This window comes from Periplaneta americana, chromosome 3, assembly GCF_040183065.1.
Source record: "Periplaneta americana isolate PAMFEO1 chromosome 3, P.americana_PAMFEO1_priV1, whole genome shotgun sequence".
Lineage (NCBI taxonomy): Eukaryota > Metazoa > Arthropoda > Insecta > Blattodea > Blattidae > Periplaneta > Periplaneta americana.
The window spans coordinates 155,903,227-155,918,142 of NC_091119.1; the positions used below are offsets into that span (position 1 = coordinate 155,903,227).

The following is a 14,916-nucleotide window of genomic DNA, read 5'->3' on the forward strand; positions in this document are numbered from 1 at the left end:
ACGAAGTTTTTGCTAAATTTCATAACATCCTTCAAGACAGGAAAATAAATTATTATAAGATATGCCAAATAACTAAACATTTTATAATTAACATAGGCTAAAAGTAACGGTATACCGAAAGATTTTGTCGTAATACGTAAGGTTGTTTAGTCACCTGTCCGAAGATAGGTCTGAACCCCACAAGTGATACCAACATGGCACCACTTATGAGGCAACTTGGCCAGAAGATAATGGGGTAAAATGGCCATTTCCTTTGCCTCTTCATGCATACATCGTCGATTAGCTACATATTACACTACTCAGACTTCAGATGTATACAATGTTCTTCCTCTGACACATATCGTCAAGTAAGATGTATTGCCTGATAGGTATACATATCAGCCAGAATCTCAATTAGAGGTAATACGTAAGGTATTGTTATTATTATTATTATTATTATTATTATTATTATTATTATTATTATTATTATTATTATTAAATCTACAATTATATGAAGCCCTATTTAGCCATTAGTATGTTAGGATTAGAGTTGTTATAAGGTATCCTACAACCAAAACTCAGCTCAGAGTCCTCGCGCCGCGAATGCTACACCCCTCTTACCCCCCCCCCCCCTGCAGTAGGTGGGTTCTTTAATAAGCGGCTACTGATATAGCTATAACGGCTACGGTTGCGGACATGTGCACTCAAAGAGCAGCTGTAACAATACCCAATTAAGTGAATATAACATTACAAGATGTTAACATCGTCTCTTTCTGAGTCACAATCGGTATCTATCTTCACTGGAACTGTCCTCATATTTAAATTTTAAATAGTTAAATTAAATTAAATTAATATTTAATATAAAACGCTATGTGACTCCATGACTCTGTAGCAATAACACGTGTTCAGTTCTGCACAAAAAGATAATACGTGCGCATGCGCATAGTGTCGGTGGTGTGATTGGAGACGGGGAGCATGCTGGGAAAGGGAGCATACGTCATCTGCGCGAGACAGTCACGCCCGCTGGTTTTTTGCGCACTGAGTTTTGTTTGTTGGATGCCTTTACCGGGAAGTGTAAATCTTCTATAAAATAAAATACAATAGCCCACATTTTGCTCTGTATCTAATCAAATTTTGAAGCTATCAATTTGAAATTTTAAAGAAAGATCAAGGAGATTCTGATGAACATAAGCTGTAAATTTTAATATTCTGGTGAACATATAGAGATTTTAATAAAATATTTTTGAAAAATCTCGTGAAAAAAGAAGAACTGAGATGTAAGTGCCAAATTTTTCTCATATACTAGTGTGAGGGTTTGAATTATTTTTTACACAGCCTAGAATAGTATTGGAAACAAAACTAAACAATTTTTCTTCTTCTTATTCTTCTACTACAAGGTTAGGCTTAAAAGCTTGTTCCGATTCAAAGTGTGTCCTCCCATCTAGCCATAGGCCGACCGACGGTATTTCGTCCCATCGGTTTATATTGTAATATTTGTTTGGTGAGTCTTCCTAAGTCCATCCGATCTATATGTTAATACCATTGTAATTAGTGTTTGTCACTGTGTCAACTAAGTCGAACATTTTCAATTCTTCTCTTACTATGGTGTTGCGGATGTGGCACCTTAGAGTGTATCCATATTCGTCTTAGGAATCGTATTTCTGCAGCTTCTATTTTTCTTTTGTGCGAGATCGTGCGTATTTGCTTGCTTTCCGCACAAAACCAATACGCGGTAAGTGTGAAATACCACATTCAGTATTCCCAACCTAACACACATAACAATTTCCCTATTCTTACCGCTTAAGCGCCATATTCATTTTACTGCTTTAGGCTTTTAACATATTATTTTTAGAGACGTTTAACATAGTAATAATTATAAATTGGAAACTTACCACTGCAGTTTCACCTAAATTGCACTGTTAATTATCGTTTTTAAATATTTGCAAAAATTAAGTAAACTCTACAACACCACTAAAGTTACTGCATTTGTAATGCAAGTAACATTAAGGAAGCCGTGAAAAAATCAACAAGATTCCAGATGCCGATGTTATTACTGCAATATGTTATATAAATAATATTGTTAAAATATTAAAATGAAAATCATTACATAACCTTACCGTTTGTTTTAAGTTCGCATTTATAGACTGGGGGAAAAAAAGACAGACGTATATCACGGCCTACTGGAATATAGTAAACACAGAAAACATTTTATAGCAACAATGTTGAAGATAGATATTTTAGTTTTTAAAAGTTGCCGTCATTGAACAGAAACCAAGATGGAGATTTCATTGCAACTAATTAGAAATTCCTCTTTCAGGTATGTAATAAACGATCTTCGCACAAAATAATGTACGATACACGAGCGGTATGTTTGTTTTCATGTTCTCAACTGCGTTTCGCTTTTTCAATCTTTTCCTCGAACATGAAAGCATCAACATACCGCTCTTGTAACGCATATTACTATTACCAGATCTATACATGCCCTGTTTTCGCTTTCATTTATCATAAAATCTCATCACAGTATCTCTTCTAATTTTGGATTTGAGGGAGGTGGGGTATGATGATAGAGACTGGATTAATCTTGCACAGGATAGGGACCGCTGGCGGGCTTATGTGAGGGCGGCAATGAACCTTCGGGTTCCTTAAAAGCCATTTGTAAGTAAGTAATGTCCTTTAAATAATTCCACACATTTGCTGAAATTTTGCAAGTTCATTTTCTTGCTCGAAGGATATATGACACTCCAAGTAATTGCAACAACTCACTTGTTCTATTATGCGATTAATTATTTATTACTATTATGGATCTGACTCGATGTTTGCCTTCAAAAGCCATAATTAGACTTTTGTGTTGAAATTTTCAAGTTACAGCTTTTGGTAATTTCTTGCAGCTGGACCACTGCTCGTTGAAGATCATGTACCGAAGTTGAGAGGACGATTTGATAGTCAGCAAATAAAACTGTATTTAAACTGTTTATGCTAATCTAAATTGTCTACTTCATTGTCTTTGCCATTGATCTATAGCAGTATCAATACTAAACAATTTTTAACTTCTAAAATTCATGAAACCAGAAGAGATCAGAAGCCCAACTGAAGTGGAAGATGATAAAGATGTGATGATGATGATGATGATGACGACGATGATGTCGAAAAAGACCGAACCTTAGACAACCTGAATAACTGTCAAAACCTTTAGTTGAATGTACTCTAAAAGTATTGCGTGGAAATTGCGTAATAAGAAATAGAACGATTGTTTTGTTTTCCAGCAATAAATCATTTTCAATGGTGAAACAAAAAAAAAGCGCTCGGAGATCTGTAAAACTGATATAAACAGATGTGAAACGGAATGTACAGTAGTGGCAAAAAAACCGGATCGACGGAATAATCAAAGTCCCCGAAATGAGCCACTGCGCATGCCACGCCCGCATTCATAAGATAGCGAGTAATCTATTGAAATTGTTGTAGTTTCGACTGCTGACGTAGCCTATTTCGAAAGCCATTAGAAAATAAGCTGGTAAAATTCATGTTCTGGGAATAATAAGTTAATTAAGTAGTAAAATATCGCTGCAATCGAAAAGTATTGGGAATAAATTTGAATAAGTAACAAAAAAAAGTTTTCTTCCCAGACAGGATTCGAACCACGAACGTCTTAAGGTACGGTCACACATCGCTACTTTTGCAGCGCAACTTTTGTACTGCAGCTGCAAAAGTTGCGTGTCGTGTTCACACGTAAGCCAAAAGTAGCGCGCTGCACGCTACTTTTCGTGCTGCGCAACCCGAGTGCTGCAAAAGTTGCAACTGGAGGTTGCGAGTCTGTTCACACACAAGGCGCTACTTTTGCAGCCGCAGTCATGCTGCAGGTTTCCATCTCCGTGTTGACTTCTCAATATACATTTTGTGGTTATGTTCGCATTATTAAGAAACTCATGCGAAAGTTTCCTTATCTATTATTTGCTTTTCTGTCGTATCTAGTATTCAGAAATTGACAATATTTTTACTATAAAGCTTTTAAAAACGCCTATATACTTAAAGGATAACCAACAGCATATTCACGTAATCAATGTTGGCAATCCTCCTGTTTGGAACTACGCTACGGAAAATTTAAAAAATGAATTATATCGTCAGCAATTATGCTCAGACTGTGTTGTGTATTTAATAACTGTTACAAATAATTTATTTTCATCACATTTAACATTAAAATATATCCAAACAATACAGGTATCATTGGCACATTTGGGTGGTAACACTGATCGCAACCGCAGCAAAAGTTTCAACAAAACCGATATCAGAAATTCTGCGGCTGCAACCCTGAGAACCCTGTTCACACGTCGCTACTTTTAAGCTGCGCGCAGCATGGAAAAGTAGCGGGCAGCAGGTTCGGCAGCCGCTACTTTTCGGGTTGCACCGTTGTTCACACGTCGCAGTAGAGTTGCGCAATTTTTTGTACTGCAGCGCTGCAAAAGTAGCGACGTGTGACTGTACCTTTAGTTACCAATATATCTTGCTGTCACTGTGAACAAGGCTCTGAAATCAGCTACAAGGCTCGGTCCGGTTTTTTTTGTCACTACTGTACATAACAAGGAAGATGTTAGCTTACAATCTTATCTAAGGTACTTGAATACTTCACTGTGCACTCGCTGAGTTATGAAATCTGTTCTTGTTAAATAGGGCCTCTTTTCTTGGCCTGATTTTATGTACCGCCATGTCTCCACGATTATTTTAAACATTTTCCTACATTAAATTTCGGTTAACAAAATTACATATTGCTGAATTTATCTTGCATGCTTAGGAAGGGTTTGTACTTGCCCTCTCGAATTTACAAACCACTCTTTATTTCTGTGCATTATCGTAAATTTAATAAATTGAGATAAATTAATGCTGTATCTATCCTAGATTAATCATTGGCGTGAATTTACTCGTGATATCCCAGGAATCTTAAACAAAAAATGTAACTAAAAAAGTCCATTACCAGTAAGAAAGAGCAGCTGGCTACGGACTGGAAGTTCCGGGGTTCGATCCCGGGTGTTGACAGTATTTACTCGTGGCCAAACTTCCAGAACGGCCCCGACGTTCACTCCGTCTTCTATCAGATTGAGTAGTGGTCTTTCTCGGGGGTAAAAGGCGGTCGGAGCGTGATGCCGACCACACCACCTCATTCTAGTGCCGAGGTCAAAGAATGAATGGAGCTCTGCACCTATGTGCCTCATGGCATGTATTTTTACATTTACCTACCAGTAAGGAAAGTACTTATGTAGTTTACACCTGTGGAATAATGGTTAGCGCGTCTCGCCGCGATTCCCGGTCGGTGCAAGTTACCTGGTTGAGGCTTTTTCCGGGATTTTCCCTCAACGCAATATGAGCAAATGCTGGGTAACTTTCGGTGCTGGACTCCGGAGTCATTTCATCGGCATTGTCACTTTCATCTTATTCAGGCGCTAAATAACCTAAGATGTGGATAAAGCGTCGTAAAATAACCTACTAAAATAAAAACGTATTTATGTAAAAAAAAAAGTAAGAAAATAGCTCATATAAAATTACATCAGACTGCTTCACATTGTATGATATGTGTAAATTTACTAGCAGCTTCTCAAAATGTGCATCAATTGGCGTATTTTAAGTTACCCTAATTCGAAAGGGTTTAAAACGTAAATTTTCCTAAAGAGATAAAACAATGCTTGTAGTACTATCACAGTCTAGTATATACAGTCACGAAGCTTGAGTTCTGAGGGTACTAGAAACAATAGACTGTGCCGGTACTATTTCGCATTGTCTGTGATGAGGCGATATTAGCGATCCCAGTGGTTAGCAACTATCTATGGATGCATATTTCCTACGTATTGAGCTTCGTGACTGTATAGGCCTATACCAGACTGTGATATTACTCCACAGTAATGGAACATGCAGGCTGTATTTATTTATTGATTAAAAACATCAGCTCAAAGAATTTGAGTGACCACAAGGGTCCTGAATACAATAAACAAATAAAGAAAAGGTATCGATACCTCTGAATCGATGAGTAACATTGCCAACATTATTAAAATTAAAGATTGTGATCCCAAAACGCGCTAAGTCCATTTTTATGAAAGGACTGGACTAGTTTTTGTATCCACAGGCTGAGCGAGTTTCCAGAGTGACATGCACAATAACACAAACTTTTAGACAAGGATTAGCGTCGTTTGGAAGAAAACATGGTTAAATGTTAAAATATAATGATAGAAGACTCAAACATAGCCATATACATGTATAAATCATAAAAATGGTCAATGGACTAAGCGAATTTTGGGATCAGGCGCTTCAATTTTTTCCGATTGTTTCATTTTTTAAATAGAATGATTTTGCGGGGCTGTTATCGTTGTAGAGCAAAAGACTGTGACAAGTTCTGTGGTTCTGTGGCATCATTTGCCATAATCGCTAAAAAAAAAAAAAATACTATAGATTTCAGTCTGAATTTCAGATCGGCAGACACTCAACATGCAATCTACCAGTTCATTCTGAATTGTTTTAGAACTACCTTTAAACAGTGGCATGTTCCAATGATTTTTGAGAGGCTCGTTTAGATTACTAACGAACTGTAGCAACCCACGAAATACACCAGGGTTCTTCGAATCGTTTTTTCATCATGTCCCCTAAGGGGAAGTTCATATTGGCCACAAAATCAATATTTTTTAAAAATAATTTCACGATTTTTTTCTAATTTCTTGATTATGTTTGAGAATGTTTGTTCTGTTCGCTTCACTTAGTTGCGCAGCAATGTTAGTTTTGCCTAACATTGCCAATGAAACAACATTTTTTCAGGTGAGACAGCGAAGATTCGTGCTTTTTAATTTTTAGGGGCAAATGTCCTAAATCTGTCACACCACTCCAAGTCTATGCAGTATCACCACCGAAGAGGAGGCAAGGAAAACAAAATACTGAATTTTTTTGTTCGTATCCACGTAACCACAAATGCTTAGCGTTAATTTCACTGTTATACTTCCTTACATACTGTATATACATTATTTCGGCTGGATGAAGCTTGAGTAAGATTTAAGTCGGGTAACGAACGACCATTTAATTTCACTTCATTACATCACTCTTCTCCGCAAGGGAAAGCTGAGAAAAATAAAATTAATATTCTGTAATTCACACACACTCATGCTTGCACATATGCACTGGTTAAGTTACGGTGCTAAGACATCACACCAAAGCAATGTTCTAAAAGTGGAAAAGAAGTCCCTTTCGTATTTTACGTGCAATCATTTTGAGTTAAGGCAAATATTAGGTTGTGCTGGAGGCTAGATATATACGTAATAATAAGGCAAAAGAGAATATTAATTTCGTTATATTAACTCGATAAGATTCTACAACAGTAAGTATGTGAAGAGAAATTAAAAATTTTGTCATTAAGTTTCAAGGGAATAGAGAATCCATTTGACATAGCATTACAATAGCGGTGTGGGAGTGGAGGAAAGATCTTCCCTTGTCGCCTGGCTCTGCAAGCCACTGCAGCGAGATATGGGTTTTAAACAGCGGCAGTTTCCCTCTGCTTCCCTTCACCTCTTTACCCCCTGACCATGCAAGACACACTCTCTATGAGCTGTCCCACTCTGCAGATCCCAGGACGACTTTGAATGCAGTGTCAATTCCAACACAGTCGACGCGCGAAAAGATTATGCATCAGATAATAGTACATATTCCTGGCCAGATGAAATATAAAGCAATTTACCAATAAAAGCTTTAATAATAATTCTTCTACAAATTAAAATAAATATTATTTTTATGTTTCTGTCAAAGCAGGGAGTGCTGCAGCTCCGCAGCTCTTATGGACGAGCAGCCCCTGGTACCAGTAGTATTTTATTTAAGGACGCTTTCAACAGCAGAGTTTATTCAGCGTCGAAATTGAAGGTTGGCGAGAAATAACCGACAAATTTTTCCTGCAGCCCTCTATCATGAACAGGTTTCTTTTATGTGCAGTATATCTATGGTTAGAGGTCGACAACTTTATTTCCCTCCTGAGAAGTCATGCTCAGGATTTGATCGCCCAGTAAAATCATCGCCTTCGATCGGATCTGAACCAAGAATCAAATGTTGTTGTTGTTGTTGTTGTTGTTTTCTAATGCCAGGCGTTTGACAATAAAGTCATTTGACCTCTTGCACTCCAATATTTTTCAAAGATATTATCATGGCCAGCCACTGAATCAAATGTAACAGGAACTAAAAACCACGCATTCCATAATTCCTCTGAAGTTGCCACATATCAAGGATAAGACGAGAACATATTGTAAATGTCTGGCTTGCCTAGCTCCTCCTTAGTCACCCGGATCTCTTTTGTTAAGCTACATTGCTAGAATATGTTTAGAATCAGCACAAACAGTTAACACAAAAAACAGGATCCCTTTTATTACGCCAATGTTTTATATTCTGCTCCCAGGAAACAAGTGCTTGGTCTAAACAAAACATAATATCTTCATGTACGTATTGCGACAAAGATTTAAGCCATTGTACCATTAATGTGTTATTAAATAATATAATGTATAATCTTACCTTACCACTTGGAATTGAACACCGCCAAATTAATTTAAAGTTCATTCGTTAGTAATTTCTGTGTTTCTTTCAGTGTCCCATCGAAAACTCAGAGGGGGGAGACAACTCCAATTACATAATACAACACTCTCCACCCATTTACCTTGAATACTGTACAGTCAGGACAGCGCTTCCAGTTGCTCTATTTTTTCTACCGCCCAGGACTCGAGAGACTTGATCTCGGAACACCAGTCGTCCAGTCGGTTCAAGAAAGGAATCAGCTGGAACAACCCATCTCTTTGAATACGCAGTAATGTCGAACAAACACACGTAACTATACAAATGTCCGAACCTTACTATCAATATAATCATACATACAGATTTTCTAAGCATACCGATTAATTTTATACATTTATTTACCGATTGATAATGATAAAGTTTCATAGACATTTGAATCAGGAATTGCAGAAACAGCACATGTCACTATTTGTGGCGAAATGAGTTTATTCGAGTTTCATGGACTGTTGATATAGGGCTATCATTCCATGCAGAAACCACATATCTCAGTATAGCCTTCTCATATTTGGAGACCTGTGAAATCCTGGAAGCGCGCAGAAACAACTCATGTCAAAGACATATACCGACACATTGGTTCCGATTACAGACAGCAGACATCTACGACACAAGGATAAAAAAATTGATCCCACTGAATGACAAATGTCTCAATTCTGGTGGTGAATACGTTGAAAAATAACTCAACAATTGTTATATGTTCCAATAAAACTTTCCATGAAATTTTGTTCTTTTTCTGTAAACGGTCCCAGGAGAACTTATTTTTTTACGGCCCTCGTAATTGCACTCGAGTGGCCAAAATTTGTGTAAGCACTTCTTTTGACATTATTAAAACAATGGAACAAAAAAAAATATTTTTTTTATCTGCCCCCATGAGAATGTTTGCTCGAAAATACAAAGGAGAATATCATATTTACATTCTTCATTGGCATAACCAGACAAAATCGTGCCAATTCAAACAATAGCTTGACGATATATGCAAACTAATGCGTTACATACCACATGAATATCAAGAATTTTACAATAATATTCTTCGGTGGCCTATTGTGGAAAAATAAGTTCATTTATATGCTGAACTTATGTATTAAGTACACAGTAGGCCTATGCATATATCATATCCCTAATTTGACAAATAAACTTCAGCTGAACTGAAATTATTATACTACAATTTTGATTTCTTGCAGAAATAGCACATGTCATGTTAATGAATATTGATTTATTTCATTAACAATTCATTAGATTCCAATAAATTTGGTATAAAACGACACATCTATTAGGCTTGTCTGAAGAAGCCAGTACTATAACCAATGATGTGGTCTACCACCAGTAATACCGTTTTTTGTGTCTACTGAAAAAATTACTTTTCATGACATGTGCTGTTTCTGCAATCCCCGATTCATTTATTTTGACGAGTTTTTTTTTTCTTGGATGATTTAAATAGTATGTTTCATAATTAGAGGTACAAAGTGCAGGGATGAGTAGAGGACAACGAAACAAGACAAAAAGTCCTAATAAACAGAGGTCCGCAAACCAGCCGTTTCCGATATATATGGGGGTTTATTATGTTTCGTCAGTACAGATACTCTGGGGTAATGTAACACCCGATATGCACTGGAGGAAGACAGCGTTATAACTTATAATATATGCTCAATATGATCATCGTTCATGATAAGGCAGACATCAGCACGTTTCCTCATCGACAATCGTACACCCTGCCGCTCTGTAATGCGTTGACAGTGCATCCCCAGAGTTCTTCGTTAACATTATGAACAGGACTGGAACGTTGGAACGCAAAAACATTTCAAATATTCTCGAACAAAAAATGCAGAGAAGGCAATAGTGTTGGTACTGTTCTCCAACCAGGAGATTAACCGTGAAAGGAATGTGCTTAATATTGCGTCATCTATAGAAGCGAAGTAGATAGATAATATTGCCGTTATAACGTCAGTTTAAAAAACATGCGCTCTCCTGCATAAGTTATTTCTTGTATGGAGGGATTAAAAGACCAGGGGTGCTATTCATTGACATTTCGCTAGCCCGCGCTACGAGCGTGCTAAAGTAGTCCCGGCTACTGACTGATTACTTGTACAGGGTTCATATCATATCCTATCGCTAACACTGGTTTATGAATACGAAAAACGTTAGTTCGCTGATCATCCACCGGAAGCCCGCGCTAAGAATGTCCATGAATATGGCCCTAGGAGATTAACTGTGATATAATTTTGTAACTAAGGTAGTATAAGTATGTGTGTATCAGTGTTATCGTTTGCGCTTTGAGAAAATTAAACATAGGCCTAACCGTAACATAAACACAGAAGTTTGCGCCCAGGCTACCAAATGGGATCATTCACAATGATTCACATAAGCATTGACATAAAAATTACCGTAAGACATTAACATGAGAGTTTGCAAACTCCAAACTTTCATGCTTATACTTACGTGATTTGCAAACAGAACACAATCGTGGAGCGCTGAAGTATACGACAGGATATGAGGAAATGGCGTTGTTATGTTTCCATGGTTACCAAGTATGTTTGCGGTTATGTTTATGTTCCCATCGTGAATGATGGTATGACTTCTTGATTTTACCGTAACGTTCATTTTCTTAAGGTAACGCTTACGTTATGTTTAATTTTCATTGTGAATGAGCCTTTGGCCAGTGGAGATACGTGTACCCACGTGTGTGACCTTCTGGTTATGACATCTAATGACATCAACATTCATTCACAGCATTATCCCCCTCTGCGTCTCACTCCCCTGAGACTTTCTCTTGGTTGGAGTACAGTAAGCCACGGCCGATATACCTGTTGTGGAAACTTGTGCGTAAGGACTCTCGAACGTTCAAGTGAAAGTGAGCCGGAACTTCGTCATGCATGTACTAGAGCTGGTTAAAATCAAACAGGAAATAGCTACGGTACCGAGCAAATGTGTCATGAACAAGGAATAAAATACATTTATCAAAATAAATGAAAGAACATCACTACATAGTGATAATTGTATTCCAGTGTTATAAACCGAGAACGGTGAAGTAATGGTTACAATTTCGTCTTCTATTTAGATGGTCCGAGATTCGTAACTAGAGACCAACTAGAGGACTTGGATTTTTCGTGGTTTCCCAAGTCCCACCAGACAAATGTTGGGACAGAAGCAATTTATAAGACCAGAAGCCAACTTCTTCCCTATCCTAATTAACCCTTCACAAATCACTCCTCATTCATCGCCATATCAGTCGACCTGGGTGGCGCAGTCAGTAGAGTTCTGGCCTTCTGTGCCCGAGGTTGCGGGTTCGATCCCGGCCCAGGTCGATGTCATTTAAGTGTGCTTAAATGCGACAGGCTCATGTCAGTAGATTTACTGGCATGTAAAAGAACTCCTGCAGAACAAAATTCCGGTATACCGGCGACGCTGATATAACTTCGGCAGTTGCGAGCGACGTCAAATAAAACATAATTCAATTTTATCGTCATATTAACTCCCGGGATAGCCTGCCGCCTATCCGTCGAGGTATCGCACTCGAAAAATGTGCCCTCTGTGGGTACGATGGTGAACCATTGTACTGTGAGAAACCGGGAAAAAAATTATATACTTACTTACTGGCCTTTAAGGAACCCGGAGGTTCATTGCCGTCCTCACATAAGCCCGCCATTGGTCCCTATCCCTATCCCTATCCCTATCCAGTCTCTACCATCATATCCCACCTCCCTCAAATCCATTTTAATATTATCCTCCAATCTACGTCTTGACCTCCCCAAAAGTCTTTTTCCCTCCGGCCTTCCAACTAACACTCTATATGCATTTCTGGATTCGCCCATACGTGCTACATGCCCTGCCCATCTCAAACGTCTGGATTTAATGTTCCTAATTATGTCAGGTGAAGAATATAATGCGTGCAGTTCTATGTTGTGTAACTTTCTTCATTCTCCTGTAACTTCATCCCTCTTAGCCCCAAATATTTTCCTAAGCACCTTATTCTTAAACACTCTTAACCTATGTTCCTCTCTCAAAGTGAGAGTCCAAGTTTCACAACCATAAAGAACAACCAATAATATAACTGTTTTATAAATTCTAACTTTCGGTTTTTTGACAGCAGACTGGACGATAAAAGCTTCTCAACCGAAAAATATTCGGAAAAAATTATACAGGGTGATTCAGACCACCCGTAACAGTAATTTATTTCGGAAACTAATGCATTAAAATTTTCGAGAAAAAAAATGTATTACTAAACCACATGTGAACTTTCACTTGAGCTTAATTTCATCAATCAGCTCTAACAGTAAGTAGGGTCAGTGGCGTATCACTTTAAAATTTCAAATGGCTGTCCGGGTCAAATAAGGTACCATTCGATAGAGCTCTTCAAAACAAACAACTTTCATAGGAAACGTTTTTACCAATTCCTACTCTTTCAATGAGAAAACGTACAAAAAGATAATCCCATCAATATTGAGAAATGTTAAAAGACGAAAATGTAAACAAGATAATTCATGTTGACATTTTACTGAAAGACTGGACAATTCCATTAATTTTTATAAATGTTCAAACTGTCTGCCATTCTGAGCAGCACACACCCTTAAGGCCCATTCACAATGAAAATTAAACATAAACATAACGTAAGCATAAAACCTTGTGTCCATGTTATTTAATGAAAGCATTCACAATGAATAACATAAGCATAAACTTAATCTTAATCATAAGACGTTAACATGAAAGTTTGCAAACTCCAAACTTTCATGCTTATGTTTATGCGATTTGGAAACAGTACACAAGCGGAAAGCGTGTTTTCACTTTTTGTTTAACATGTCATGAGCTTTGCCTACAGGCAATATTGTGATCTATTGGCCGTGATGATAGCTAGGTGCGCAACATGGAATCATATGACGAAAAGTTGATTATTTTACATCTCCGTTTCTTTGATTTCAAGTATTGAAAGCCATATACTGATGCCATTGTAGTTATTAGAAACATAAATTGAATAGCTACATCGTCAGTCATTGTGCAATTCTCCATTTTTATGTAATAGATTCTGTAGTTTTGTTTATTCGGTATGTTTGTTTCCACACACGTGTTATGTTTACGTTATGTTTAATTTTCATTGTGAATGGGCCTTGGCTACTTAAGTTTGTGGCATATGTTTATGTGCTTATGTTAATGTTTACGTTATGTTTAATTTTCATTGTGAATGGGCCTTGGCTACTTAAGTTTGTGGCATATGTTTATGTGCTTATGTTAATGTTTACGTTATGTTTAATTTTCATTGTGAATGAGCCTTTACTCTTCTTCTAACACTGTCAGTCACTCGTAACACTTTGGCGTGGTCAAGTGACTGGCAGATCTCCCGAATCACCTATTGCTTTTTCGTACGTTTTCTCATTGAAAGAATAGGAATGAATAAAAACGTTTCCTATGAAAGTTGTTTGTTTTGAAGAGCTCTATCAAATGGTACCCTATTTGACCCATACTCCCATTTGAGATTTTAAAGTGATACGCCACTGACCCTACTTCCTGTTAGAGTTGATTGATGAAATTAAGCTCAAGTGAAAGTTCACATGTGCTTTAGTAATAAATATTTTTTTCTTGAAAATTTTTAATGCACTAGTTTCCGAAATAAATTACTGTTACGGGTGGTCTGAATCACCCTGTATATGAAACTGATATTGTTATTACTTCTTATTGATTTTATCAATTTTTTTTTATTTTGATTGATTTTGCCTCAATTAATTCGGTCGATTCTTGTAGCTGATTTATAGATTTTTAAATATATTATTAGGACTTTGTCCTATATTTTTATCAATTGATTCATTTTTCTTGATTTTATATCAGTTGATTGAGTTAACAGATTTTGACTGACTTATTTTTATAAATGGTATATAATCGGCTTGTGTGTACTGATTGGTTGAAAGGTTCGACGCTTTGATTTGATTATCTATCTATTTTTATTTTGATGATTGAGTTATCAATAAAATAGTTTGTTTCATACATAAATATGATTGATGTTATATCTGGGATACAATCACTATCTGATAACATAATTCCCTGATCTCCCGTAGCTTCACTCGATGCCCGAGGCAACACGAATTTTACACTTTGAGCTCGGGGGTCGCTGACCCAAAACAGTCGCTTGATTTGCTGATAACGTACGCACTCTAGAAGGTTGAGCGTGAGATCCTTTGGGCAATTAATAGACTAGAATCATTAGATTACGATGACACTCATTTTGCTACGCAAGTCGTCGAGTCACTGAATCGAATCGTATACTCGATAATCGCTGACGCTGTTTCCCCGAAGCAGCAGCGATGGCAAACATTTTCTTTTGTGGGTGTAAAAATAGCGGAAGCGACTGAGCGAACTGAAGCGAAGCGACGCCAATAA

At 37.3% G+C, this 14,916-nt stretch overlaps 1 protein-coding gene across 1 annotated transcript in view; it reads right to left on the reverse strand.

Moving 5' to 3' along the window:
- Positions 1-8,365: 8,365 nt before the first annotated feature.
- The window catches only part of LOC138696726 (26S proteasome non-ATPase regulatory subunit 13-like), a 29,352-nt gene continuing 22,801 nt past the window's right edge, over positions 8,366-14,916 (reverse strand). The window contains exon 6 of the mRNA XM_069822060.1: positions 8,366-8,759. Coding sequence (XP_069678161.1) covers positions 8,658-8,759 — 102 coding nt within the window. The 3' untranslated portion in view covers positions 8,366-8,657. The remainder of the gene's footprint in view (positions 8,760-14,916) is intronic.